Below are 26538 nucleotides of genomic sequence, written 5' to 3'. Positions count from 1 at the left end.
CCTGGATAACTAAATTTCCTTTTAGGTGCTCTTGTCTGCTGTGTTTGTGTATTTCAGGAGCAGAACAGCAATGCCTTCAGATAGGCTGTGATACACCTTTTACATGTTACGTTACATACAGAACAAATGAACTGAAGTTGTCATGGAAGAAAAAGTCCCTCATGAATTCAGAACCTGCCATTCCAGTCAGGAAATGGTTTTTCAGCTTCTTTCCCATGTATTTTGTGCTTTGTACTTCCTTCACAGTTGCTTTTTCAGACTTAGCTCATAAATGGTTGCAAAACTGTTTATAAGATTTTTATGAAGAAAGTAGTATATAAAACCAAAATCACAATATTTAGAAACCTGCAGCAATTTGAAAAGAAAATGTATGCAAATGATCACATAAATTCATTCACAAAGTAGGCAGAAAAAGCTACCTGCAAAGGAAGCTTCTTTCTTGGTCCCTAAGGCAAACAATTAAAGGTTTGAAGCGTAAGCTACAAATCCTGCTTGTTAAGCTTACCACTACATTTTCTTCCAAAAAAAGAGATTTGTAAAAAGCATTTCTCCAATTTGAACTTCTGCACCAGAGTTCCCAAGGTTACCAGTGTGGCTCTGCAGTTGCTCTCTGTGGCACCCACAGTGTGGAAGGGTTGGTAATCCCAGGCAATTCCTGGACAGTGCGACGCCTGAAATTCATCCCTTCTACCAGCTGCTGGATCAGAGCTTCTACCAGGACCTCAGGACCTTGTCCTGCACCCATCCTCTGGATGATGGTGGCTTTGGATAAAGGAGGCAAAAGGAAAGATATAGGACTCCTATTAGGACTAAGAAATGGGAGAACAGAAGGTGAGAGAACAAAATTCCTCTGCAACCTGAGAATGTTTTAGGTCAGGTGTAGGTGACTTGATAGAAGAATCCCTACTTTAAATTCAGTGGGCTTATTCTACAGGATATTAGCATTACTGATTTTTAAAACTTCCTCCTGGGTTTATTATCAGTATTTGAGATTCTGTGCTGTGCTGACCTTGGACCTGCAGGGGAGCTGGACAAGCTGGTGCTAAGCCACTGCGCACTTTCCATCTAATGTGTTCCCCAGGGATTGGATACAATTTATGGGCATCTCAGTTTCTCCACAATCCTCAGATCTTAGTTGCTGGTTTTAATAGTGTATTGGACAAGTTCAATATGCACCAACAGTTTCTGAGTACAGGATAGGTGTCCTGCCTAGGGCCCCTTAAATCCAGAAGCCTTGCTAGAAATCAGTCACATTTGGGAAACACTGGATTTAATAGTGTAGCTTAAGGAATGTGCACTTGATCAGATACTTTCTCAGATCATTGGGTTTCTTCAGCACTGTGTAGCGTGTAGGTGATGTGAATTTTATGGTACATCTCAGACAAGCTTTATGGGCACATGTAGAGGGCAGTTATCTGGGGCTGGAAGGCTGCTTGCACAGAAGGTACCTATTGCTCTGATGCCTGCTTTGTCTAGACAAGAGCTCTGGAAATGCAGGCTGGGGATGTCTCTTGCTGTAGCCCCTGTTTCTATAAGCCCAGGCTATCCTTGGTTTCATTTTTAAGTTTTGGCTCAGAAGGATGAAAGATGTACTTCAATGAAACTAACCTTTAAAAATATTTTCTGAAAAGATCGTATTGTGTGCTGGAGAACATGCCAACAGTACAACATTTGTTCAACCTTCTAAAATTAGCCTTTGGTAAAAAAGGGCCCTGATCCTGATGGATTAAAGTCAGCACAACCTGTGGATTTTAAAGTGAGGTTTAATATGAGGTTTAATGGATTTTAACCAAAATAAATAGAATTGCTCAAAGCTGATGAAAGTTCTATGATCTCTGATACAGATCTAAGCCAGAAGTTTAGTTGAGAGTACTATTTCCCCAAGTATTTTCCTTTTGTTTCTTGTGTAAATAGCAATAGAAAAAAATACCATTCTGCTGGAAAGGCAGGTAGGAATATTAATCATAACAGTGTAGGACTATCAGGTGTTTTGCATTCCAGCATTGCGAAGTTGTGCTCTGGAGGAGGGAGAGGAAAGTTGTCCTTGCTTCTGCCCTCTACAGTCATCTTGTTCCTATAAAACAGGTCCTGTTCTAACAGGATGAGCTTGATAACAAATGAAAAAAAAAAAAAAAGAAAGTAAATACAGTCAGGTTTTTTAGGATTTAGTTACATGGATGCAGCTGACTGTTCAGCTGAGTAGGAACTTTTCATGTAATTGTAGTCTCAGGCTTCATGAGCATCTGCTCAAGCAGTTACACAAATTTACACAAAACTATTATATTTTAAAAATAAAAAAACAAACCACTTGAAGCAAAGTAGCTTTTAAAGACAGCAGATAAATCATCAGAAACTTGGGATCTAAAGGCCTTGTTGGGGACATGGTGGGTTCTCCTGACTTGGCATACTGAAACTGTAACATAAAACTGATAAAATGTTCCTTTTCTCCTCAGTGCAGCATTTTATGGACAGATGAGGTGCTCATGAATGGCAAGTGTTTGGATAGTGGAGCTCTTCTTTCTCTCCCTCCTTGCAAAGAACTAGGTAGGGCTTGGAGAGTGTCTGAGGAAGATTCTCAGCCATGTGCCTGCAGCCTTTTCCAGGTACAAAATTTAGTCAGGTTCCTTTTGACAGAACTAAGGGAGAAAGAGAGGGATGCCTGGTGCCAAGTAGCTATTTTCATTTCTCTTATCTGTGAACATCTCTGGAATTCCGCTGGCCTTAGTCCAGCTTCTGCTTGACTAGAGGAGTCCTGTTGGATCTGTCAGTAAGTGAACGTGATCGCCTTTTCATGTCCACTTTCACTCAAGGACTTCATTTCCCTTTTTGTGCTACACAATCAGCAAAAACAGATGTGCAGACGGTGCATGGTCAGGCAAAATCCCCCAGCAGGGCAGTGACCTGGTGTCAGCCTTGCACACGAGCAAGGACGTGGCCATGGGCCATCCTGTGCCCTCCCTGGCTCCTGTGGCCAGCAGCGCAAGCTGACTCTGTTGTGTGATGGCAGAGCCGGCTCCTTTCTGCTCCAGATCTGCAGACTTCCTGAGTGGGTTAGTCCAACACCACCTCATGGCTGTCAGCAGTAAGTTCCTGTTTAGCATTAAAAGGCTGCATTTCCAGAAAATTGTGTCTGATTTTCTTTTTCTTTTTTTTTTTTTTTTTTTAATTAAATCCCAAGAATGTTTTGTCACCCTTTGTGTAAACAACGGGAATAGGAAGTACAATTTCACAGAGATAAGCGTTTTATATGTAGGCTGAGGAATGCATGAACAAGAAGTCCTTCAGCACTGAGAAACAAATCCTTTTTTTAATTTTTTTGAAGCGTGTGCACCACTGCTTAGCCAGCTGTGATGAGTAAGTTATGGAATTCACTTTGCAATGACTTCACAAAGGCTAAGGCTGGCTGAGAATAAAGTAGGAATAAGTAGTTTACCCCATGATTTCACATGAAGATCAACACACCAAACTGTAGTTCTCAGTACTGATGTCTGTATTATCCTCCTCCATTCTAACTGGAGTTTTCCCACTAATTTCAGCTAGACACATTAATAGTGTGTGCCTTTTAAGCAGCTGGCTTGCAGTCTTCAATTAGATACCACCAGTGGGACTCCCTCATCTAACTTGAGGTAGCTGAAACCAGTCAGGCAAGTTGTTCTGTAGGAGTTTCTGTGTCTCCCCATCAACTGCAAAGGGAGCCTGGGTAATTGAGTTCTCTGGAGTTCTCATTGGAGTAGATGGTTGAATCCTAGGTGTTTGTAGAAAAGTGGTTTGAACTCCATACTGTTGACATGTTTCTATGTGAGAAGCTGGTCTTGATGAAAGGTATCTGCATCCTCTCAGTATTTTTTCCTCAGAGAATTTTCTCCTAATGCCAAATTTTTCCTGAAGGTAATTTCTTGGAAATTGCACTTGAACTTATCTAACAAATTGTGGTGATGATCTAGTGAAAATAAAATGCCCCTCCTTCTATTTTGTTTTGAATGACTTCTGTCAGGCAGCTTTACTTTCTGTATTCTGCAGTGATAAGTATGAAATTAGCTGTTTTAGTGGATTATTTCCAAATTTATCCTGAAAGCAGTTCTTTTTAAAGTAGTTAATATTTCCTGTATGAACTGTTTTGAAATAATTCTTGATTCTGCTACTGTCTTTTTCCTTTTTCTCCCCTTCATATTTCTTCTTTCTGGTGTTTGGATATTTCCTTAAGTTGATATTTGTTGTATTTTAGGAGAAACCTGATACCAGCCCCACATCTCTACAGCTGCGATCCCAGATTGAGGTAAGCACTTTGATTTTGATCATTAACTTTTGTTTGTTTGTTCTTTGATTTGATATTCTGCAAAAATTGGGTAAAAGCTTCTCTAGTGCCTATTCTCAGTGCTGCATGTCTTCTCTTGCAGGAATCACTTGGTCTCAGCAGCACTGCATCAACACCTGACACTGAAAGAAAGTAAGTGAAGGCACAGGAAGTGAGAAAGGAGGGAGGGGGAATTTGGTATGTTTTCTTTCTCTCTGGAGTAATTTAATTTTAGATTGTACTTACTAGAGTTCAGATCCACACACCGCAAATGAAACCTGTTTTGGAAACTGCTCCTTCTCTTCCTCACTTTTGGCCTTCTATGATTTTGGGTTTTTATGTCAAGGGAGGGTTACTGTTTCTCTTTTCTGTGAGCGCTTGGGGTGTGCATATACTAAGATGACTGCTAGTCATTGCTGAGGAACATCAGTGATTTCACATTCTCTGCAAATTACACCTGCTTTAAAAATTACTCTCTTTGACTAGACTTAAATGCAGCCAAAAAAGATAGGTGAGGGGAAGGGACAGTTACAGACTTCCATCGTGTTCCTTTTCCTGTGAACTCCAGAGTTTGTAACTGTGCTTTTGAAGAAGGTGCCAAGGGCATAAAAGTACTTAAAACCAAGTTAAAAGGAGCTTTAATTTTAGCGTCCTGAATGAAAACCTCTCTGTGAGCACTGAGAGGGTTTCTGTTTACTGTCACCTCCTGCTGCAATGTGTGTGCTTGTTTTCTGTGCCTCCTTCCTTTGATCCCAAGATCTTGGATCCCTGCTGCTGAGGGTAACGTGCAGTGGTGCATGAAGACAACTGACACTCTGTGTCCAATTGCCTGCACTTCCATGGGGTAGTGCCAGCTGGACGAGTTCAGAGGGACTACATGGAGTCCATTTGTGATGGGATGTGCTTTTGTATGGTTTTACAGTCCCACATTTGAATATTCTCAAGTGATTCATCACTGGCAGTAATAGGAAGGTTTCTTGCTTTTGCTACTTCAGTATAAGGACTGTCAGTCCCAGAGCAATCTTTGGTGGATGTGATGTATGGGACTTTGCTGGGCACTGACCATATAGAAGTCAGTTGTATGGTAGTGAACAACTGCTTAGGGGCTTCCTTTGGGCTTGTCTGGAAGCTGATTCATGCTAAAGGTTTAGAACATGATATCTTGCCTTTTAGAGGTGCCTTCTCTTGCTTCATCACGCAGAGAGAAAAGCAGAGATGGTTTGCTTGAGGTAGATGCTCATTTTCAAAGCAACCTAAGACAGATAAGGTGAATTACCTCGGGTATCATCACTGTCCCCATATTGCATGCTGGTAAAAGAGAAGGCCTAGAAGTCTTAGGAAAGACTTCTCATATATGGAAAAGAATCTTTGAAGGATATGTGGCTGTCCAACATTATAATGAAACCAGAAGTGCCAAGTAGATGGGAGCTGTAATCTGGGAAGCAGACCTGCAAGGTTAGCCTATAATCATACAACTTCTCTCTCAGCCTCAAAGCACTTCACCCATGGGTAAATATCATAATCCCACCTCAGGTAATAAAGAGATGAAGCTCTTGCAGGAGAACAGCACACAACTCAGAAAAACCTCCACTTAGCAGTTTTAGCCAGCTTCCTAAGTTGTGTCTCTATGCAGGTGTTCTACCACAAATAACTGGGTGAGAAGACAGTATCAGCAAAAAATCTCCTGAGTGACTCCTCTGAGACTGCCCATTTATCTCACTGAAAGGAAATTATATTATCTTAGTTCAGATGAAAGGGACATGTGATTTTCATGGACCTTTTAAGAATGAAAATGTGCCACTTGAGGATTTGTAGAAGGGTGTATGTGATTAACCTGATCATACATATGAAACTGGTGCAGGACAGGTTGTGCCAGATACTTGCACAATAAGAAGCAAGGCCATGTGACACAGGGTAATTGGACAAGGTGTTGAAAGTAATAAATTGTCTCTACTCAATACTGTACAAATTATTGAAACCTGAAATTATACAAGTCTGTGCCTATTTGTGACAGCCTGACAGATCAGTGTTGGCTTCACCCCTCTAGCCTGGAAGACTTGAATTCTCACAGAAATTGCCCCTTCCAGGCAGGAAAGCTTCATAAAATTGATCTGCAGGAAAATGACCACTTCAAGCCCATCCTGTATCAATACACCTGTATTTGCTACTAACATGCTGAATTTAATATTTCTCAGGGAAGGATGTTGTGTAGGCCCCAGGGATTTTTGTGGTGTTCATTATATGGCTTTCATCTGAATTTTCCGTGTGGGCATGCTGCTAAACATGGAAGCTTGTTCCTTTGGGGACACAGTTTTTATGTCAATCTCATGCTGCATGAAAGATGTGTGGTAAACCTTCTACAAAACTTCCTTTGTTGTAAGAAGACTAATTTGCCAAATATGAAACCTGATGCAGATGTACACTGGTTTCTCGTATTCACAAAAGATTTGGGGGACGAAAGGAAAAATGTGTTCAAAACTTGACATACAGACTTTCAGGAGCTGGAAAAAGTGGTTTTTTGAATACTCTTCCACAAGTAAGAGCTTATCCAAGAACAGTTATAATTCTACATATTGAAAATCCAAATGTTTTCCTAGGGTGAAATGAGTTGTTTCTGGTCCGGTGTTCTGAGCAGGTTGATTTAGAAAATAAGGGCAGTCCCAAGGAAAAATCTATACTAAAATAAGGAGAGAGAAAGTGTCTGGCTGGAATACAGTCACTCTCAGTAGCACCCTCACCCAGCACTGCTGCCTGCACACCCTACAGCTTAATGCTACCAACGTCTAAAGTTTTAAAATAACACATCTGGATGGTTGTTTAATTTGCCAGAGTTTAGACATTCCAGACAGAAAGAAGCTTTGAGGGAACCTGGGAAGAGCAATGTTTGCTTTAACCTGGTTTGGTTTTCCTTTTCTGTGCTGCTCAGCTGGAAGAGAGAGCCCAGCAGGCTCCACTGTACGCCACACTGAAAACAGATTAACCTTGGTGGTCTGTGGTAGGAAAAAATCCTGTTTGTGTGGACAAGAAGTGGATGTTCAGTCTTGCCTTGAGTCTTACTAACCCTGCTGCCCAGTGTGGTGTAAAGTCAGTGCAGAATTAGTCAGTGCCCTCAGTCCAGCAAGTTGCTCAACAAGCATCTGTCTAGTGATGTGCTCTAACACAGACAAGCAGCAGCAGAGCTTGTAGGCAGGCAAGAGGGATTAAATGAGCCTGGAGGCAGAAGTGTTTGTCACTGTGAGTCATTGTCACCACCCCCCACCCCCTAAGTCATTTGGGGCAGTACTACCTTCCACTGTCGATAGCAACAGTGTTCCTGTTAATTAGATGAAGCTACCAAAAAAGACTGCGTATGTCAACCTACTCAGTGTTATATGTGCCCTACCAAATATGCCTTTTGTTTGACTCGTTCTGACAAAGAAAGAAAAATCTTCACTCGGAGGGAAAGCCCTCTGAGATTTATGTGAATAACAGCAAGGGTACTGATGTGGCCTGAAAAGCTGGCCATAAACAACAGAAAACAAAGTCATGTTTGTTCAAGCTTTGCTTCACAACTGCTCTGATTTTTTGGCCTTACTGGAGTTCCTTCTGTAAATTGAAACAGTTTGCCAGGTTTCTAAGTTATGTCATATTCAGCAACTAATGCAGAGCATGGAATGAGGTGTAGCTTTCTTCTCTGAACAATAAATTTCACTTTCCTCTGCCTTTTCCAAGATTTCCATCTTTTAAACTGTGGTCTTGCTGACAATTGTGGTGCTAGTGTAACTTTGCTGTTTCTCAGTGTGCCTTCAGTACAGTGGCAACAGCATCTTTAACAGTGATATTTTAAATTTTAAACAAAAATCTCCCCAGAATCACAGGTGCTTCTAAAAAGACACATTGGCTTCTGCTTTTGCTGGAAGAATCATTAGTGTAGAAAACATGCAGTAAATATGTTCTTTAGCAATTACTGCTACTTCTCTGACCCCATACCTTGTTCATCTGGGGATGTATTGTATATACAATTCCTATTATTTCGAAGAGATGGCAACACTCCAAGGATGTTTACTCAGATAGGGGACTGAGCAGAGTTTTCTCATAATTGTAAACAGAGCATTTAAACAATGTAACCCAACTTTTAGCCTGTTCCCATTTTTGAGCATTCAAGTCTACATGACAGACTGATGAGCTCTGCATGTTTGCCAGGAAATCCAGGTTAAACCCAGTCCCCTGAACTCAGGCTTCTGCATCCTGACTCTCATCCTGTTTTTAGAAGAACTGGGGGGATGTTGCAGAAAGGAAGTTGTGTGTTTTCCCTCTTTGGAAATAGATCTGTTTGCTGTCACTGTTTGCTCCATCAGCCTTTGGGCTGTGTTTCAGATGTGGTGTATCTGAGATCTGCTGGGAAAGAAAAGGAAGTGGGTGAGAGACTCAGGAGCACTGCATACAAATAGGACGAGGTACAGACGTTCCTATAGACTAATATTTTTCAAAGTCCCTTAATATTTCTCTTTTCTAATATTTCTGCTAGAGAAAGAAAGGATGAAAATAATGCGTGAGGTAACAGTTGTGTCTTGTTTCTGATGTTTCAGTCGTTTCCACCACCTTTGTGTGGCAGTGGGTGTTATGAATTGTTGCCTTCTATGCTGATCTACTGCACTTTCTTGAACTGTACCAATCAAGTGCACTCCTGACCAGTAAATTGTCACCCTTCATATCAAGTGCCACAATTCATCCTGCTGTACTCCTCAGGCTGTGGCTCAGTACAGTTCAAACATTCTTGACCCTGTGCTACTCAAGACCTAAATCTGAGACTCTGCCAGAGCAGGGAACTGGCCAGAAGCACACATGTCAGGCAGAAGGAGAAAAGCAGGCATGTGTGGGGTGCAGGTGACACAGGGCAGCATCTCTCAGGGGCTTTGCATTCCCCCGGCATGTGGGAGCTGCTGTGCCTCTGGCAGCTGCACCTCAGCTCCTCCTTCAGCTGCTCCAGAGGGCGATGGCTGTCACCCTGTGTGTGTGCAGGATGTACTGAGCCGCTCATGCCTGCCACTCATGCAGCTTGGCCAGATCTCTGGTGCCTTGTTGGGAATGTCTCAGCAGGGGCTGCAGGCTCCTCGGGCATTATGGCTTTCTCTGGGGTTCTTAGCAGGCAAACAGTGAGGCCACAGCACAAGTGGCTCCTATCTGCATTGAATCTGTTGTCATTGAAGGAGACACAATTGACTGAATCGGTCTTTAAGAATTTTTTTGCAATGAATATGCTGTGGTACGGCCATTCCAGCATCCCATGGCATAAACTGGAACTCTGTATCAACCTAAGGCTGGGATAGAGCCTGCATTTCAGTGTTCCTATTTTCCACAATGGTTTTTAGTGAAAGCTGCAGAAAGGTTCATCCAAGCCTCAGTTCTGCCCCCTTTGGTGGTAAGTTCATCTACTGGCCTTTGCCAGTAGCTTTTAACACTTGATTCCCCAGTCTTCTTTCCCTGCAGCATCCAAACTGCAGGTCAAGAATTGAATGGAGGAGGTTATTAAATCATCCCTCCAGATCATGGATGGGGGGGGTTTAAATTCTATCAAAGTAGATTCTGGCAGCTTCTCAGAGTGCCCAGATTAATTCTGGCAGGTATTTGTAAGCTCATCTCCAAAAAAAGAGGAGTGCAGGTCTGAAAGAGGATGTAAGGCTGAGAGAGAGCAGAAGCTGAGAATAACAAAGCAAAAAACAAACAAATCCCCCAAACTGAGGTAGATAAAGGCTGCACTTAATTGCCAAGAGAATAAATTATTTCTTTTGCATAGTTTTAAAATGGAAAAGAATATTGGAAGAAAAAGAAGAGGGTTTTTTACTTGAGATGTTTTAACTTAAGATATATTTTTTTTGTACCCTGTCCTTGCAGGAATTGAAAAAAATCACTGAATGTGTATGGCCCTGTTTTCACTTGTTTGAGGCCTGATTTAGTCAAAGGCAAATTATTCATGCTGCCTTTAAACAGCCTCCTCGAGAGAAGTAGGGCAGGAAACTCCCACAATAACCCACACAATGGGAGTGCGAGGCCAGCCAAAATGCTGCCTGGGACACGTGAGGAGGCAAACCAGTGTGCCTTTGAGCAGCTGGAAGAAGATTTCAAGCCTGGTAATTTTGTACAAGGAAGTATGAAGGGCGCATTTCACGAGAAAGTCTGACTTGTCACAGCAAGTTGAGATGGCACAGAGTGAGCAATACATGGATAGGAGGGGAAGCATTGCCTGCAGCGTTGGGCCCTGCTCTTTGCTCTCAAAGAGTTTTTAGCTGGCAATTATCTGCCCCCTGGCTGGGAGCAAATACTCTGTTATTAAATACATGGTGTACCCCTGTCAGCCTGCTGCCTGTCCACAGACCAAGCCCACGGGACCAGTGTGGTGGCTTCCATGCTACAGGGTACGCATACACACGCATGGCCCACAAGCAGCTCAGTGTTTGTTTCCACTGAGAAAGTTTTGACCTGCTTAAAGAGCCATTGCTATGGAAACCTAATGAGAAGATAATTGAATGAAACCTCTTTGCTTTCCATCCCTTTCTCACACTGGTGCCAGCAAGGTCAGAACCTTGCAGGCCTCCTTTCTCTTCAGGTTCATGCAAATTTGATAAAAATACCAAAGGCCCATTTTCTTCCCTGTGCCAGCTCCAGTTAGATAAATTACCTTGTATTCAGTCAGGAGCAGTTACAAGTCTGTCAGTTTTTCATACTAATTATCTAAGTGGGCCATTTCTAATGCACACGGATAACCAAATGGCTTTGCAGCAGAGCCAGCATGGGCTTTTGCACTGGTTTATTCACCACTCTGAATATGCATAAATTTCATATACTAAAATTCCCATCTATACCATTTTCCAAAGAGTACTATAAGTAATCATTGGTAAGGAATGAGAGGGGCACTGTCAGTTTATTGAAGATGGTAACAGCAGTGGTTTCATCATCATACGCTGCTGTGCACCTGTGGATTTTATGGCCCATAAATGAGACGCAGACATTTGTTAAAGCACATCTGCATTTAAAATATAAATGCCCATCATTCTCACTTCCCATATTTGTTCTGTTTTGGGAATGATGAGATTTCAAAAATCAACAGGCACATTCATGAAAGCAGCGCATGGTGTCATTTGTTTCTGTTCCCAGTTCTGTGGAGTACCAGCACGTTCCTGGGGCACGTATGACTGTGTCTCTTGTAATATCAACCACTCTCTATGAAAGATTAGCCTCAGTGTTTTTCTCTCTGAGATATCAGAATCAGTAAAGTATTAACTGGAAAGCTGTAGCCTAGTTAAAACCAGTCTTAATAATCAGACAGGCTTGGCTGGCTTGTGACCAAATGTGTGCATTTGGTCTTCCTTGCACACCAAGTTTTGGAGACCACCTCCAGGTTTCAAAGGTATTGCTTAGGTGTAACAGTGTTATCCCCACTGCAGCAATTTCATGGAAAGGTAGTTCAGAGACCATTTTAGATGTCAGACTTTGACATTGCTCTTACAGAGCCCCCAGGCTGAAAAACAAGAACCAAAAGTGCCCTCCAGAGGCAATCCTTATGATGATGTTTCGTCTGGTCTGTTTAAAATGTCTGGTTTGGTCTCTTATCTTTCAAGCAGCCTTCTGTAAAAGCAGTTAAATAAGTTTTTTAAGTTGTTCTCCCTTTTCCTGCCTACTGTTGGAAGTTTGTCCAAATAGTTAGGAAATGTTTGCTTCTTTTTTCTAATTTTTTTCCAGCATGTGTCTGTTTGTTTCTGTGCCTGATTTATTAATAGGCAGTAAGTTAATCTTCTCGCAGATTTCCAATTTGACAGGCAAAACTTCGTAGCTTTCTTTTGTAAGATCAGCTGTCCAGTTCCCTAGCTATTCTAACAGCTTTCTCTATACCATATCTAGTTTGAATTTATCTTTCTTGAACAAGAATAATGATGGTTGTACAGCCATTCCCATATATAGTTCTTCATAGTCTTCCTACTGCCATGGGAATTTTCCATCCTTATGCCTTTTAGGAATAATATGTAGGTTTTTTTCTCAGTCATCCTCTTCTACCTGATATCCCCAGGTACTCTGTCATTTGCAGACCTCCAGCATTTGAAAGACTGACTTTTGTGTCTGTCTTGTGTACTTGAACACTTTAATGTTGAATGTAAACTCATTTCTGTTAAGCCAGTCCTTCCAGTCAGCAAGTTTCTGGTGCAGGTTCTCTGCTCCAGCTGTTGCTACTAAATTTTGTGTCCCTGATCACTTAGTGGCCTGATGTAGTTTGCTAAATTCTGCTCAAACCCATCAACTCTCTAAGGCAGTAATATTTGAGTACTCTAAAAAGTAGCTCCATTTCTGTTTTGGATTTTGTGAGGTTTTTTTCTCATTTGTTTATTTCAGCACTTTGGCTTGAAGAGGCACAAAGTACTGGCCTAGAGATGGTTTTGGGTTTGTGAGATTAATGAATTAAAGCTTTGACCCCATCTCCTGCCCACTTCCAGAGATTATGGGTTGATAAGAAAATACTCCTTCCCTCTGGGTGTAAATCTTGTTTTGTTCTTCATTGTGTGAACATATACCCATACATTTCTTCTGCTTTATGCAGTGACAGAGTGCATTTCATGTGAAAGTTTGCTAATGAAGTTGTACATCAGACCACAACAAAAATGAAGGCCTCCATGGTGGAGTAATAGCATTTGGCTTCCTTTCAGACACACAGTGCTGAAACTTCTGCCAAGTGTCACTGCATCATTAACTTTCAGTACAAGTTATCAGTCTATGAATGGAAGAACACAAATCACTTTCAGGGCACGTTCACAGAAGCGCTGCAGATTTAACAGAGTAAGGGAGTGTAATTTACAAATCAAACATACAGCGACACCAAGGTAGTCTGGAATTTTTCACCAGACATCTAGCAAGTAAAATGCTTGATTGACTTCACTGAGGATTTTTAAGCATCGGAATTGTCAGGTGGAGCTGAAATGCAAGTGCCTTATCAGGCACTATGTGGTAAGTTTTGTTGGCATTTCCATCTCTTCAGAGCAGCTGCTAGCATTTTCAAGGTCAGCCCAGGCATGGAAGATTTCCTCTTGAAGGAATGCATGAAATGATAATCGGAATTTGCATCCTCTGATGAAACTCAGCATAGTTCTTAAATCAGTTATAAATGAGAAGGTGGTCTGCTTGCTGTGGATCCTGCTTTTCTCCTTGCCCCCTCTGGTTCGGGCGTGTCAGATGTTTGCTCCTACTGCCCTTCTCCTTCTTTGGAGGCCAGTTTATGATGAGTTGGTGGCCTCAGGCTAACTCTTACTGAACAGATGTCCACATCACAAGTGTTGCCGCTACACCTGCTGCTTACTTGCATCGTTCTTGGCAACTGTGCAAGAGAAGAAAAGGATAAAAATGGATTTGGAGGCCACAGAGCACAAGATACTGCCTTTCCACTTTAAGGGTGATTTCACTAGTGACGCAGAGTTCTGATCATTAACAGATTTCATTTTCTCAGGATAGTGATTTGGTACAATTCATGGATACTAAATTAATTTAAAATAAATAGAATAACTGCTTGATGGGTGGAGTCCATGCTCATCTGCAAAAAATGTAGCGGATTAATTCTGTCAGTTCCAACAGAGCTTGGCTTTCATAAAAAGAAAAATCTCAAACTCCACGTAATTTTTTTATCTGATTTACCTTTATTTAGAAAAATACTTGCTGACAACTTTACTTTGAAGTGTCTGGATTAATTCCTGGTGCTGTTGAAGGGCTTTTGCTGGAAATTTTCATCCTGAAAGTATGGGGTTTGTATTTTTCACCTTTCACCAGGCTTCTTAAAAATTAAGCATCTGCTGGTATATTATTGACTTTTCCCCTTCAAGAGTAAACACCAGCAAGGAGGACACTAAATGTCTCCCTTCTCGTGGTGCACTAAAAATTTGAAGTTTGTTTCCCTTAATTAGTTTGCAGTTTGTGGTGGATTAAATTTCTGAGCAGTCTGAGTATTTCAGAGCTTCACTATGCCAGACCCTCCTTGTCTAGATGAATTACTGAGTCACCCTGAAACTTTGTATTGTCTCATTTCCCCTTTAATGATATCTTTGCAAATTGATGTGTTTCCTGCTTATAAGATGTTAGCCAGTAATTGCGTGTTTCTTCTAAACACCGACCTGGCTTGAACTGTAATTTCCCTTCAAGTGGTTTAGTGAATTGATCAGAAACTCTTTATTGCCCTCTGCCGGGGGTCTGAGAGAGCTCAGGGAGCCCGTGCAGACAGTGTGCATGGACAGCAACAGGAGTGTGTCGTGTGTGTGTTATTATATGGCCTCATTCAGGGAATGATCTGGCTTGAGGTCTGCTTGGTACGCTGTGGTGTGTGTGTTTCCATCGTGCCTGGCTGCAGCACAGCCACCACACAATGGGACATTGGTGTGTCACGGGGCCGAGCCCGCAGCAAAGACACCGCACTGATGCTTTGCACATGGAGCCTCCAGCAAAGCCCTCGATGCTTGCAGAAGTTGTTCACTGCTTTGCTGCAGCGTGGTTAAATGGCAATTCCCACAGGAAGGCTTCAAAGAATAATGCAAGGTTTGGTAATTTCTGTTAGCTCCATTTATGCAGACAGAATAAAAAGGCAGTGAAGCGGGGTGATGTTGTCTCATCAGAGATCCCACAATGAACTGTTGGCACTGAGTTGGAATCCATTGTGGAAAACTGGTTCAGTGAACATAAAGACCAAGAACAAAAGATATATTTGCTATTTTAGTGAGTTGTTTGTAAAGCCCATGTGCTGGCCTTGGCTAAGTCTCTCCAGCTAGCTTTTGAGGAAGGGAGCGTACGCTGGTGAGAAAGCACACACAGAAGGGATTTGGGAGAAGCTGTAGTCTCCAGTCAGTTATGGTTGCACTTCATATGGTCTGGACAAACTTTCTCCACCTTGTCTTTAAATCTCTACTGCTGTCTTCCACATGGTGGCTTCTGGAGGTGTAATGAGCACATACTTACACAGATTGTCAGATAAAAACCAAATAGAACTGAAAATTGATGTACAGCTAAACAAGTGCAGTGTCCCAGTTCTACAGTTTCTAAGGCAGCAAAATTACTGTTTTACAAATGCAAGTGGGGAAACTATGTGAATAATTGTTTTTCTGAGGAATCCTTGGACTACTTTGCCTTAACTGTTGGTTTCTGTCAGTATATATTTTTCTATGCTGGTCACAAAAGGCTCATTTCAGAAGGAAACTCAGTTACTGTGGTCAGACCAGTAGGTTCGGTTTTCATTTCTAACTTGCTGTGTTGGGGAGAAAAGGGAAGAGAAAGCAGCTCATGATATATTGTTTGGAAACTATAATTTACTGTAACCAGACAACTCCCCTGAAATGTGAAAAGCCTGCATCAATAAGTCCATTTCTCTTTTGTGTCCTAGGCTCTCCATTCATAAATCAAGTTCAGAAGAAGGCTCTGTAGGTCAGTATATTTCATTTTATTTGATACTCCTATGGAATTCTTAAACAGCTTTTGAGTTTTGCTTGTGCTGGGATGTGAAGAGCTGGCAGAAGTCAGCAACATTTGTGCGTGTAGAGGGCTAGTCTCAGCAGCTTTCAGTTTGATGCTGAGTGTCTCAGCAATCACTGAAACTGCCCAGCCAGCATTATCATGTGATAAATATGCATCTTTTGACTTGTTATATTGAAGTGAAAATGTTTGCATGTTAGATCACAGCTAGCCTGTTCTTTTGTATTCCAAGAATTACCACCACCAGTAAATAATGGAGGTTCTTTGTTATTTTTGTTTGTATCATGCCAGAGTTTCTTTCTTTGTTTCTGAAATTGCTTATTGGAAAAGAAAAATAAATTTAGGAGGTTTTTCTTTTTTGTTTCCTTTTAATGCTATTCTAGGGACATGTCCACACAGTCTAAACTTAAGCAGTATTTCAGAGAGTCAGGAAGGTCAGCTCTAGGTCATCCAGGGCGAGATCTTAAATACTAATAGCTTTTTGTCAGTAGCATTTCTGCCAGATCAGGCACAGACAGTATGTTCATTTGTAGGTGGCATAAACTTTATAGCATGTGCCCTGGTTAATTCAACAGAATACAGATATATATGCCCTACTTTGAGCTAGGTCCCATTTGTCTTTCTAGACCAAATTATTTAGTTTGAGGTCATCAATCCATATGGAAATCCAGTGCTTGTGGACATAGAGACCCTGCCCTGTACAGTCCAGGCATACAGAGAGCAAGGGTCAGGTGTAGCTGATGATCTCATGCCAAGTAGCAGAACATGTGTGTGTGTGCATGTATATATATGTTAATTATTTAATTTCTTGATAGATATGCACAGATACACTAGAAAATCACTTACCTGGGTTGTGGCTTAGGCTGCATAATTGTGATTCAGTTAAAGAGAACAAACCAACAAAATACTTCAAAAATACCTCCAGACTTGACATTAACAACTCAAAAGACATCAAAATTGATGTAAAATATTTTATATTTATAATTCAAAATATGTAAGTTACTGGCTTATCTCCATCCTCTATAGCATTGGCAATTATAAAAGAATGGGCATTGCCCTGAAATAGCTACATCAACTTAGTTCTAGTATGGAATAAATCAAGAAAACCAGAAAAATGGAGGATTTTTTATTCTTGTTTCTGATTTAAAAATGGAATGTAATGTTTGAAAGTGTCTCTAGAATTTACTAACTAATGTTTCTTTCTAAAATTGTTTTTCCCTTTCCCCTCATCCTCCCATTCCACTTTCCTTTTAGGGAAAGCAGACTGGAAAAAGAAAAATAAGTTTTTTTGGCAGAATTTCCGAAAGAACCAGAAAGGACTAATGAGGCAGACTTCAAAAGGTAAAGTTTTTTCAGTAGTGCACATGCTATCCATATAAAACATAAGGAGCCAGCATCACAAAGGGATAAAATGCATTTGTGATAGTGTGGCAGCTGGGGTCTCTGGCTCTGGAAGTGTCACAGGTTTGGTTCATTGTGACAGTGCTCAGAATGACAAGTCAAATCCTTGAGACTGCAGACAGGAAGCTGGGCTGCCTTTGGTCCTTACTGCCAGTGATGGCACACATGTGAAGTGGTGCAGTTAATATATAAGTGATAGGTGTATCTAAAGAAGATGCCTTTTTTTTCCCCCCTAGTCCTGACTTGGTAAGGGGAATACTGTTCTGCTTAAATTAGAAGGATATTTCTCCTTTCTTTGGCATTTCGTTACTTTGACCTGCTTGCTTTAGGCTTGAATCCAGCCTGTCATAGTAGAAGACACTACGAGAAGGAGCAGTAAAAGTGTCTCTGGAGACCAGTGCAAATGTAGGCTTGATTTCACTTAAACTGTCAGGTGTCTTTCTCTAGTTCTCCTGCATAAGATGCAGCTGAGGATTGCATTGAGTGTTTCTCTTTCCACAGAAAATTTCTGTTTCCCCATGTGTATCAGTTAGCTTCTTATGTTGCAAACAGATGCTTCCCCACGTCTCTCTGTTCAGGTGGATTGTGAAAGATGATAAAAGCCCATTTAGTAGGTCCAGAAGGGACACACTTGCAGTTAAGTGTGGGTCCTTGCTGGTTCTCAAGGCAAGTTCTAACTCTCTGTGCTGGCATGCCAAGCACATAGCAGGAGAGGTAGCTGAGGGTGCAGTACATCTGACACCATGTGCCAGATTAGTGGGTGATTAGCTAGTCTGGATAGATCACAAGCAGTGGCCAGTCCACAGCAGAGAGCTGCAAGCACCCAGCTCAACATTCCTGAACAGGCAAGTTCTGGCAGCTGATTCCAGTAATCCTCAGGGCTGAGTGCTTGACTTTTCCAGCATTAGCACCTCCTCCTTTAATTCTTGTCTTTCAGGGTCAATAGCCACGTGATGACGGTCAGTTTTTATTTCTCCTTTTTGTCCTTGCTTTCAGTATCAAAGTAGACTTTGTTTTTTCATTCTAAATTGCTTCCTTTTATTGCTCAGTTACTTCAGAATCAGTCAGTCTATTGAAAACATACCATCAGCCTGCTCTAGGGAGGGTGTGTTTCTGGCCTGCCAGATCCACGTGACAAGATTTTAGAGCACTGGGTAAAATCCAGTTTCAATGTATGTGTATGAATTCTTACACGTGCTTAAAATATTTGTGCTTTTTTTGTGCAGGAGAAGATGTCGGTTATGTGGCCAGCGAGATCACAATGAGTGATGAGGAACGGATCCAGCTGATGATGATGGTGAAAGAGAAGATGATCACCATTGAGGAAGCACTTGCTAGGGTATGATATGTGCATGCTTCAGTCTCCTTGACAAACATGTTTTAGAGCGTAGGATGTATCAATCTGGAGTTTTATTTCATTCACAAAACATAGGAAAAGGTGGAGAAGGCCTGCCTGTTGGCCCCATTGCAATAGGTAGCATAAATTAGGTAGGAATTCCTTTGTTTATTGAGTGAGATTTGTTTATTGAGTGAGGTTTCACTCAACCAGAAATTGATAGCCAGTACGTGGTAAATTGAGTCCTAAAAGCATTGCTTCTCTCCATTAACAATAAAAGTACTAATCAGAGAAAAGATTAAGTGCAGACTTTTTCATTGCAGCTGCCTAAAGTGAGGGAGAAGAATCTCTCTGACTTGTACTAGCTCTTACTTATTATGTTCATAGGTTTAAGTACCAACAGAAATGCTTCAGGTTTTGCTGAACTTGCCTTACTCAATAGAGAACATATATATTTCTTACTATTTTCCTTTAAGCTAAAATTTTTATGCCTATTTCTTAGCCAAAAAGGAGATTTTTTTTGCTTATATAACACTCAAGAAAACATCTTCACCCATTTTTTACATATGTCATTATGTCAGATGTAAAACACAGATATTTTTTATAAGTGGGGTGGCTGTCACAAGTGTTTCTTTATAAACTCTAAATGTTAATAACCCACAAGAAAAAGAACTATAAAGTATTACTGCATTTTTGCAGCAATAGGGCCAAGGTTTTAATTGCTCAGGAACCAAAGGAAGATTTAAGTTTCAACACAACCTTTGTGTAAAATACTGTGATGGAACACAGGTTGTTCTGTATGGGCTCCATTGGAGAAAACATCATTTAGATTGGTTGGCAGTCAGATAAATATCTTTACTGACATACTACATTGTGAAATAGATTATTGTAGAATATAAATTTATGTTATTGTCTGAATAAAATATTGCTTAGCTGGAAATCATATACTGAAAAATGCAAGATTTTAAAATTACTGGGTTGGAATATTGGGAATAGTTCTTCTTCTCTGCTGTTAAAGTTTTGTGGGGTGAAAGAGTTGTACCTAATCTGATAGTTCATCTATGGACTGGTAGAGTTTCCCTCTAGTGGTCTGAGCTACTAGCAACAGCCTTGTTTTTTAAAATATCAGTTCTTATCCTTACAACACTTTGACTCCTCTAGTAATGGTTTTGTCTGAAGCCTTTTATTGGACAATGGGAGAGATTTCTTTTTTTTTTTCCTTACAAAGAATGGTTCCTAGTCTTTAATGCAGATCATTTTCTTTATGAAGGAAATTGGCAGGTCATTGCGATTTAGTCTGTCCACTGTAAACTCTGCCTCTAAGATGGGGACATATAATTTATGTTTTACCAACAATAGGTCATCAAATTTCAGTATTTACAGGTCATTTCCTTCTAAGAAAAAAACCCCAGCAACTAATTTTTCTTATTTCCCATTGTTGGACAATTTATTTTGGATAAGTGAGATGTGCAGTGGAAAAATTCAGATTTTCCCAGATCCACAATGATACAGGGGGAAAGAATGAAATTACATTAACTCTTGGTATTTTAATGAAGATTGATCTCTTCTTGTCACTGGAAAATGTTCTTTCTGTCTTTTCAAATTTCAGCTGAAAGAGTATGAAGCCCAGCACAGGCAATCGAGTGCTGTAGATGTTACAGAATGGCCTGATGGCTCTTACTCAACACTTGATGGGTCTTCCAATTGTAATGTAAGTACCTGTCATTGTGATATACCTGCCTAGTGTCATTTAATATTTAAATTCTTTCATTGCAGTACTGAAATATCCTGATTTACCTGGCAATTTCCTTAATAGCAAATGTATCACTGACCTTGTGATGCTCTGTTCTGTGTGCAAAGAATCTTTAACTTGCATTTGAAATCTTCAAAATCTGTTGTCATAGACTTCAACAGTCTTATTGTATAATATCTCTTTTTTCTTTTTAAATCTCACCCCTTTGTCACTGAGCTTTTGAAACACAAGTTGTCCCAGGCAAAAATCCCCCTCGTTTCAAAACCCACAGAAAATAGCTTTTAGGTCATTTAGAGGGAAGTTGTTGATTCATCAGTAGAATTTCTCAGGCTTTTCTAGCCCTTGTTGATACATTCTAGATGAGGAAATGGCTAAATCCTAGCTGCCTGCTGCCTTCAAACACTTCTGTCTTTGCATTTGCAAACTCACAGCCCAGAGTTTGTGGCTTTTGTCAGATCCATAAACAGTAAGGCAGCTTTCCTCCCTTTTTTTTTTCCTTCTGAGCTGTTTAACTTCTGTTGTTTTTATGGGCACCAGACAGTCTTTGTATTATGCCATACTGAATTAATTATTTTTTCCTTCCGGATATCTTCATTTTCACTGAGTAGTTTATTCCACTTCAGTTCTCTAATTGGAAGTTCACAGATAAATCTTACAGAAGAACACATTTGACTGTCAAATTCAAGCTCTTTGTAACCCATATAATTGAATCATAGGCTTTTGAGATGATTGGTTGATTTATTTATTTTATTGTCAATGGAATTTCCTGGTAACTGCAGCAGCCAGTTAGCTCCTCCTTCCTCAATGAAAAAAGGAATGCAATGTCATTTTATGAGATGTTTAACATATTTGGTGGCAGAGAAAGATTTTGTTGTTTGTGTTCAAAAAAATATGCCTATCTTTAGTTACATTGGAGCAGAGGGGAACTGATGTTGCCTCATACTCTGTTCTGATACATCAAAAATGTGCAAAGAATAGAGAAGGAAGGATCCTGACTCTCCTGAACTGATTGTTTAGCCAGCTGAAAGATGTCTGATCTTTCCTCATGAGTATTTATAGCTTGAACTTTCCCTTCTTTTAACGCTTTTGTCCAGGGTAGCTATAGCATAAGCCCCTCAAAACTCTCATTTACCATGGTCAAATCTCAGAAGGATAATGAATTTCTCTTAAATCTTTTGATAGTGGTTTGCGCTTGTGTTGAATTACTGAAAGCTGTGTATATCTCTTGAGGACTGAACATGATTCAGTATTTCTGCCCTAATGGAATGCCTTGGCACCTTTTCTCTAAAGTTATTTTCCTAAGCCATCTTTGCACTTTGAGCCAACAGCTTGGTTGCCTCTCTATGATGTTCTGGTAGGATTTGAACCAAATTTCTGCTAACTTCAGTAATTATCTACAGGGATTTCTATTCAATCACTGTAGATAATTCTCAAGACTTTTGCCCTCGCTCCTGATTTTTGTCCCCATTGACTTTAACAGAAGCTGTGAAACTGCTTGCCTTCAAGGAAACAGGATCATCTGCAGAAATGAAAGTACATGTTAGAACAAAACTCAGCCTGACCTTTTTTTTTATGGACAGGGATGAAACTGAGGCTAACTGGTGTGAAGGACTTTGGGCTGTAATTGACAAAAGGGAAAATCAAACAAAGAAAAGTATCAGATATGTCTAGAGATAGGATATGTGTTCACTCATACTTTTTTGCCAAAGGACCTCTCTACTAATCTGAAATGAGCAGCTTTTGAGACATGTAAGGATTATTCTGTTTTCAAGCCCTGTCTTTCCCAAAATTTTTGGGAGAGTTTTGGTTTGAGTTTCAGTGCCATTTGTGTGATTTATATTCTGCATATTTGGAACCTCAACTTAAAACTTCCCCACTCATTTTATATAGGCCATGAAGCACAGATGGTCTTCCATATATTAAAAATAGACTTTTAGGTAGCCCACTGCTGTATACTTACACTAGGAAAGAAATTGAAAATACAAGTCCCTGAGCTAAACATTTCTCGTTTGAATTTGAAGTCCTTGGGCAATGATTCTTCTGGTTCGGTTTGCTTTTTAAACTTATTTATTTATTTTTCAGTCTCACAGCCAAGTTGTTACTAGGCAGTTTTTTATGAAACAATGTGATCATTTTGTAAACAAAACAAAAACAAGTTGGAATCTAAGCAATGAGAGAATCTAAAAATGAAGGCAGAATGTCTGGAGTGTTCTAAGGTTTTAAGTCATCCTTTCCTTTCAAGTCAGCCGTGCCCACAGCCTACAAATAATATCTAAAGTGCATATATCATAAGTTATCGTTTTCCTTTTTAGGAAAAGACCACTTTTTAAAAAAAGCTTTTATAGCTATCATATTTATGACTACCATAACTGGTGTTGATTTAAAGATTCTCATTTTAAGGATTGATTTGAGGATTCTATTTTCCAGGTTCTCCTCTTTTAAATTACTCCACCAGGAAATGGAAACTTGGTTTTCATACCCTTAATAAAACTAAACCCTAAAGATGAACCACAAAGGAGTGAGGAGTAGAAAGGTCAGCATCCCAAGGCAGGCAGTCCAATGTCATTGCTGTGCTCTTAATTGTATGTCCTGTTTGTTTGTTCTTAAGAAACAAATAAACAAACAATAGCCTTCCCAAGCCAGTAGGTGACCTGGTTCTTTGCCACTATGGAGTAATTAGTAGCTTTCAGTCTCACTACTGTGGTCCCCCTGTTTCACAACAAAATATGTGTGTTCTTTATTTGCTAATGTGGGTATGCAGTTGAAACTGTTTTTCTTTTCAGTCAGATGTATCAAAGCTATAAAAAGCCTCATGATTTTCTTACAAATTTATTTCTGAATATTTACGTTTCATCTCTGTTGCAATGAAGGCAGTTCACATTAACAGTAGACAAGCTTTCATTGCCTTGTGCCAAGCATTGGGATGTAAAGCAGGTGCAGATTACAAATGGATCTCTTTCTGGATTGTAGATAAGGGCCTATTTGTCCTCGGGAGTCAGAAAGTCCAGGGAAAGAGAGGACTTTAAATTGTATCGCATTCTTTCTTTACACTGAGGTGCCTTTTATGGTTCCTAAAGATAGAAGATCGTTTGATAACTTTTGGGTGCTGACATTCCCAGTTCATCTAAAATAGGGCTGCTTCATCCTCAGAGCCCTTGCTGCTATGGCACCAGCCCATGCATGAGGAGAAGTCAGTATATGTCTCTTTCTCGGCTGTTTTAATGGCTTGGGAAGGCTCGGGATGGCCTTGGGCAGCCCGCGCTCTAAAAGACGAAAAGAGGCTTCAGGGTTTTTTTTGGTCTTCAGTGTTTATTAGTTTTTTATGTAAAAGATTTTCTCTCAGCCCAACAGAGGTCTGCACAGCAAGCCAGCCATGAGCACACTGAGAGCCCCGGGGCGGTCACTTATCTTTATACTCAAAACTACGTATACAATATTTACCTATTTTCTCCAATACTTTTTACCTTTATTGACTAGTGCACTTTTAGTAAGGACCAATCTTAAAGTGCCACCATCACCACAGAAGATAGAGGCTAAGAAGAAGAAGAAGAAGGACAGGACACGCCCCAATTCCTCCATCTTACTTCTCTAGACCCTCCTGTACAGAAATCTTAAACCCTGTGTCTCACACTCTAATTTACTTATCCCTCCACCATTTATCCCAGTGAAATCCTCCCATCCTCATACAGGTGTCGTCTCCCGTGCAGGATCAAAGTCCAGCCACCAGACACTTCTGGCAACATTCCAGGACCTCTGAGCCCCCCAAGGGTGGTCTTGGTGACTCGGCACATCAGTCCTGAGGTGCTGAGATCCCACAAGTATATTCAGTGTGGCAGTCAGTTTCTTTCCTGCGCCTTGTCTGCTAAAGACCACGAATTGTACCACTTGCCATGTTTCATGCCGGGGAAAATGGAAGATGAAGCACCAGGGAGCTTGACAGAAGTGTGTATCATATGCGTGCTGACACTGACACAAACCACTAATTAAGTTCACTGACAGTTTCTGTAGATGCGAGTTGAATGAAGTTGTAATTATCTCTGAACCAAACTGGTTTGTTGGTCTCATCTTCTGTATTTTGGTTTCGATCAGCGGGTAATGCTCACCCATCCAGGGAAGTTCAAGGTAGTGTAGCTGGCCTTCATTTGAAAGGTGCCACAGTGAGCTGTGCCATGCTTGTCTGACATCACCCCACCTACCAGCTGTGCCTTAGCAGCCTCAGGAGAGAGGCCGTAATATTTATGAGTGAAGAGAACAAAAGCAGCATTTCCCTCCAATAATATAGCCCACACATAGGCAGTGGGTAGGCCTGCAGTGCTGTTTTACATCCCTGCCCTCCCAACACTTGTGTTCCCAGGATCATTACCTTACCAGTAGGAAACTGGCAGCCCATTTGGTTTCTCTGAGGAGAGTGGCAGCAGTGGTGCAGACCTGTAAGTGTGCTGTGCACATCTGCAGCTGCCATGAGGCTGATGTTGGGTACAATTCCTGTGTTGCCTCTCTCTTCTGTCTTCTATAGATCCATTTTTTAACAGATGGCAGTCCATGGAGTCCACACAGATATAGCTGAACTGAGACAATAATTTGTTGCTCCTCTACTTTCTTTTTTTTTTTTTTTTTTTTTTAGCAAGTGGTTAAATATGGATAAAAGTTGAAAGGCTGTGCAGAATTGAGTTTCTGTCTGCTACAGGCATCAAAGGCAGAGTAACAGATGCGAATGGACTTTGGGCTGTATTCATTTAAGTCTCAGAGATGCTGAAGCTGTTGAATCAGGATTGTGTTACCCACGGTACAAACCTGACTCTGACAAATAAGTCTGATATAATTATCTCTGACACATGACAGTCATTACTGGGTTTGGTGAGTGTGAAGAATAGGAAGAAAAGAAATAATGAAAGTGTAACTTCTGTAGCACCAATTACCTCAAGAGTAAATCTAAGCATAATTACAGCAAATCCACATTACTCAGGGTAATACTGTATTTCAGTATGTGGATGCTTTTTAAATGCAGCTATTTTTTAACTAATTTTTAGTCATAGTACAGATGGATTCTTAAAAATTTTAACCATTGCTTAACATCAGTATTGCTCATAATACAGGACTGTTAGCATAAACAGAAAAAAAGTTATTCTTTTGGCATTTTCAGTTTAATTTGTTTTAAATCAGCTCAGAGTCAATGAATATTGGGAATCAGCATTGGGTATCATAGACAGTAGGATGTGATGAGGTTTGTTTTACTTTAAATGAGTATTATTTAATTTGAAGCAATGTGAATATTTTGAAGTGTTAGTCCTGGTTTTGCTGTTATCCCAGGACTCACCATTTTTGGTAAGGTTTCTTTTCCATTAAAAGGCTAAAGGGTAGAAGATGATTTTTCTGTGTTTTAGCTCTTCTTGGAGAACTTGTTGCTGCCTCCAGGCCCTGCATGCTCTTTCAAGTAACAGAGGGGAGCTGCTGCTGAGTGTGGCTGTGAATGAATGCAGAGCTTTCATCTTTGCTCCAAAGAATCTAGTGACCCAATTTCTGTTAAGATTTCCTGAAAGGCACCGATGTGCCTCATTCTATTGGGTGGCGTATTTATTGTTACTACCCAAATTCCTGTAATACTGTTAGTGCTTAGTAACAGTTATGATGAAAAAGAACCTATAATAAGACATGCTTCAAAATGGTAATGGTGAGTTCCCACACTATGTGCCTGTCACAGGGACCTGTCCTGGGAGGTATTGGCTGCCCTCCTTTTCCACTGATCACAGGGACAGTGTCGAGCGCCTCTGGGTGAAAGCTGGTAGCAGAAGAATTACAGCATATTTTGTTATGATCTTTCCTCTCTATCTATGCATAAGAGCAGGAATTCTCATGGGTACAGTGATACAAAAACCTTCATGAGAGAAATGGGAATCGTCATTACAGTTCCCATGGCACAACCCAAAGTAAGGTCAGTGCTGGGGAGTGATGATAGCAAAGCATGAGACCGTTGATGTGTTTGTATTTGGTTTTGTAGAACACTCTTACAGAGTTTCTTACCTATTTTTTCTGAAATTTTCCAGAACACTTCAGAATTTGCAGGAGAAACAGCTGCAAATTATTCAGAATAAAACTGTGTCATGTCTTTAAGCATTATTTACCCTGCAGGAGCCACCCATGTTGTTATGAGATACAGCTGGGCTAGGTTTGTGTCTCTAGCAGGGCTAGACATTGTCACCACAGGATTGTACTGAGCAGCTGGCAGGAATGTAGCCCAAGTAAACCTCCTGCTCGCTGCCAGCAGGAGTTTCTCCTGCAGTT

General features: G+C 40.6%; 1 protein-coding gene across 4 annotated transcripts in view; it reads left to right on the top strand.

The window, feature by feature from the left end:
* The window catches only part of LOC131081216 (SAM and SH3 domain-containing protein 1-like), a 525757-nt gene that overhangs the window by 464053 nt on the left and 35166 nt on the right, over positions 1–26538 (top strand). For 3 of the 4 annotated variants that reach the window (XM_058020165.1, XM_058020162.1, XM_058020164.1), the window contains exons 3-8: positions 4226–4276; positions 4398–4447; positions 15678–15718; positions 17021–17107; positions 18394–18506; positions 20113–20214. In XM_058020165.1, coding sequence (XP_057876148.1) covers positions 4226–4276; positions 4398–4447; positions 15678–15718; positions 17021–17107; positions 18394–18506; positions 20113–20214 — 444 coding nt within the window. The remainder of the gene's footprint in view (positions 1–4225; positions 4277–4397; positions 4448–15677; positions 15719–17020; positions 17108–18393; positions 18507–20112; positions 20215–26538) is intronic. The other variant, XM_058020163.1, reaches the window with a different exon arrangement.

Source organism: Melospiza georgiana, chromosome 3 (assembly GCF_028018845.1).
Source record: "Melospiza georgiana isolate bMelGeo1 chromosome 3, bMelGeo1.pri, whole genome shotgun sequence".
NCBI lineage: Eukaryota > Metazoa > Chordata > Aves > Passeriformes > Passerellidae > Melospiza > Melospiza georgiana.
This window is presented reverse-complemented; position numbering and strand designations above follow the sequence as displayed.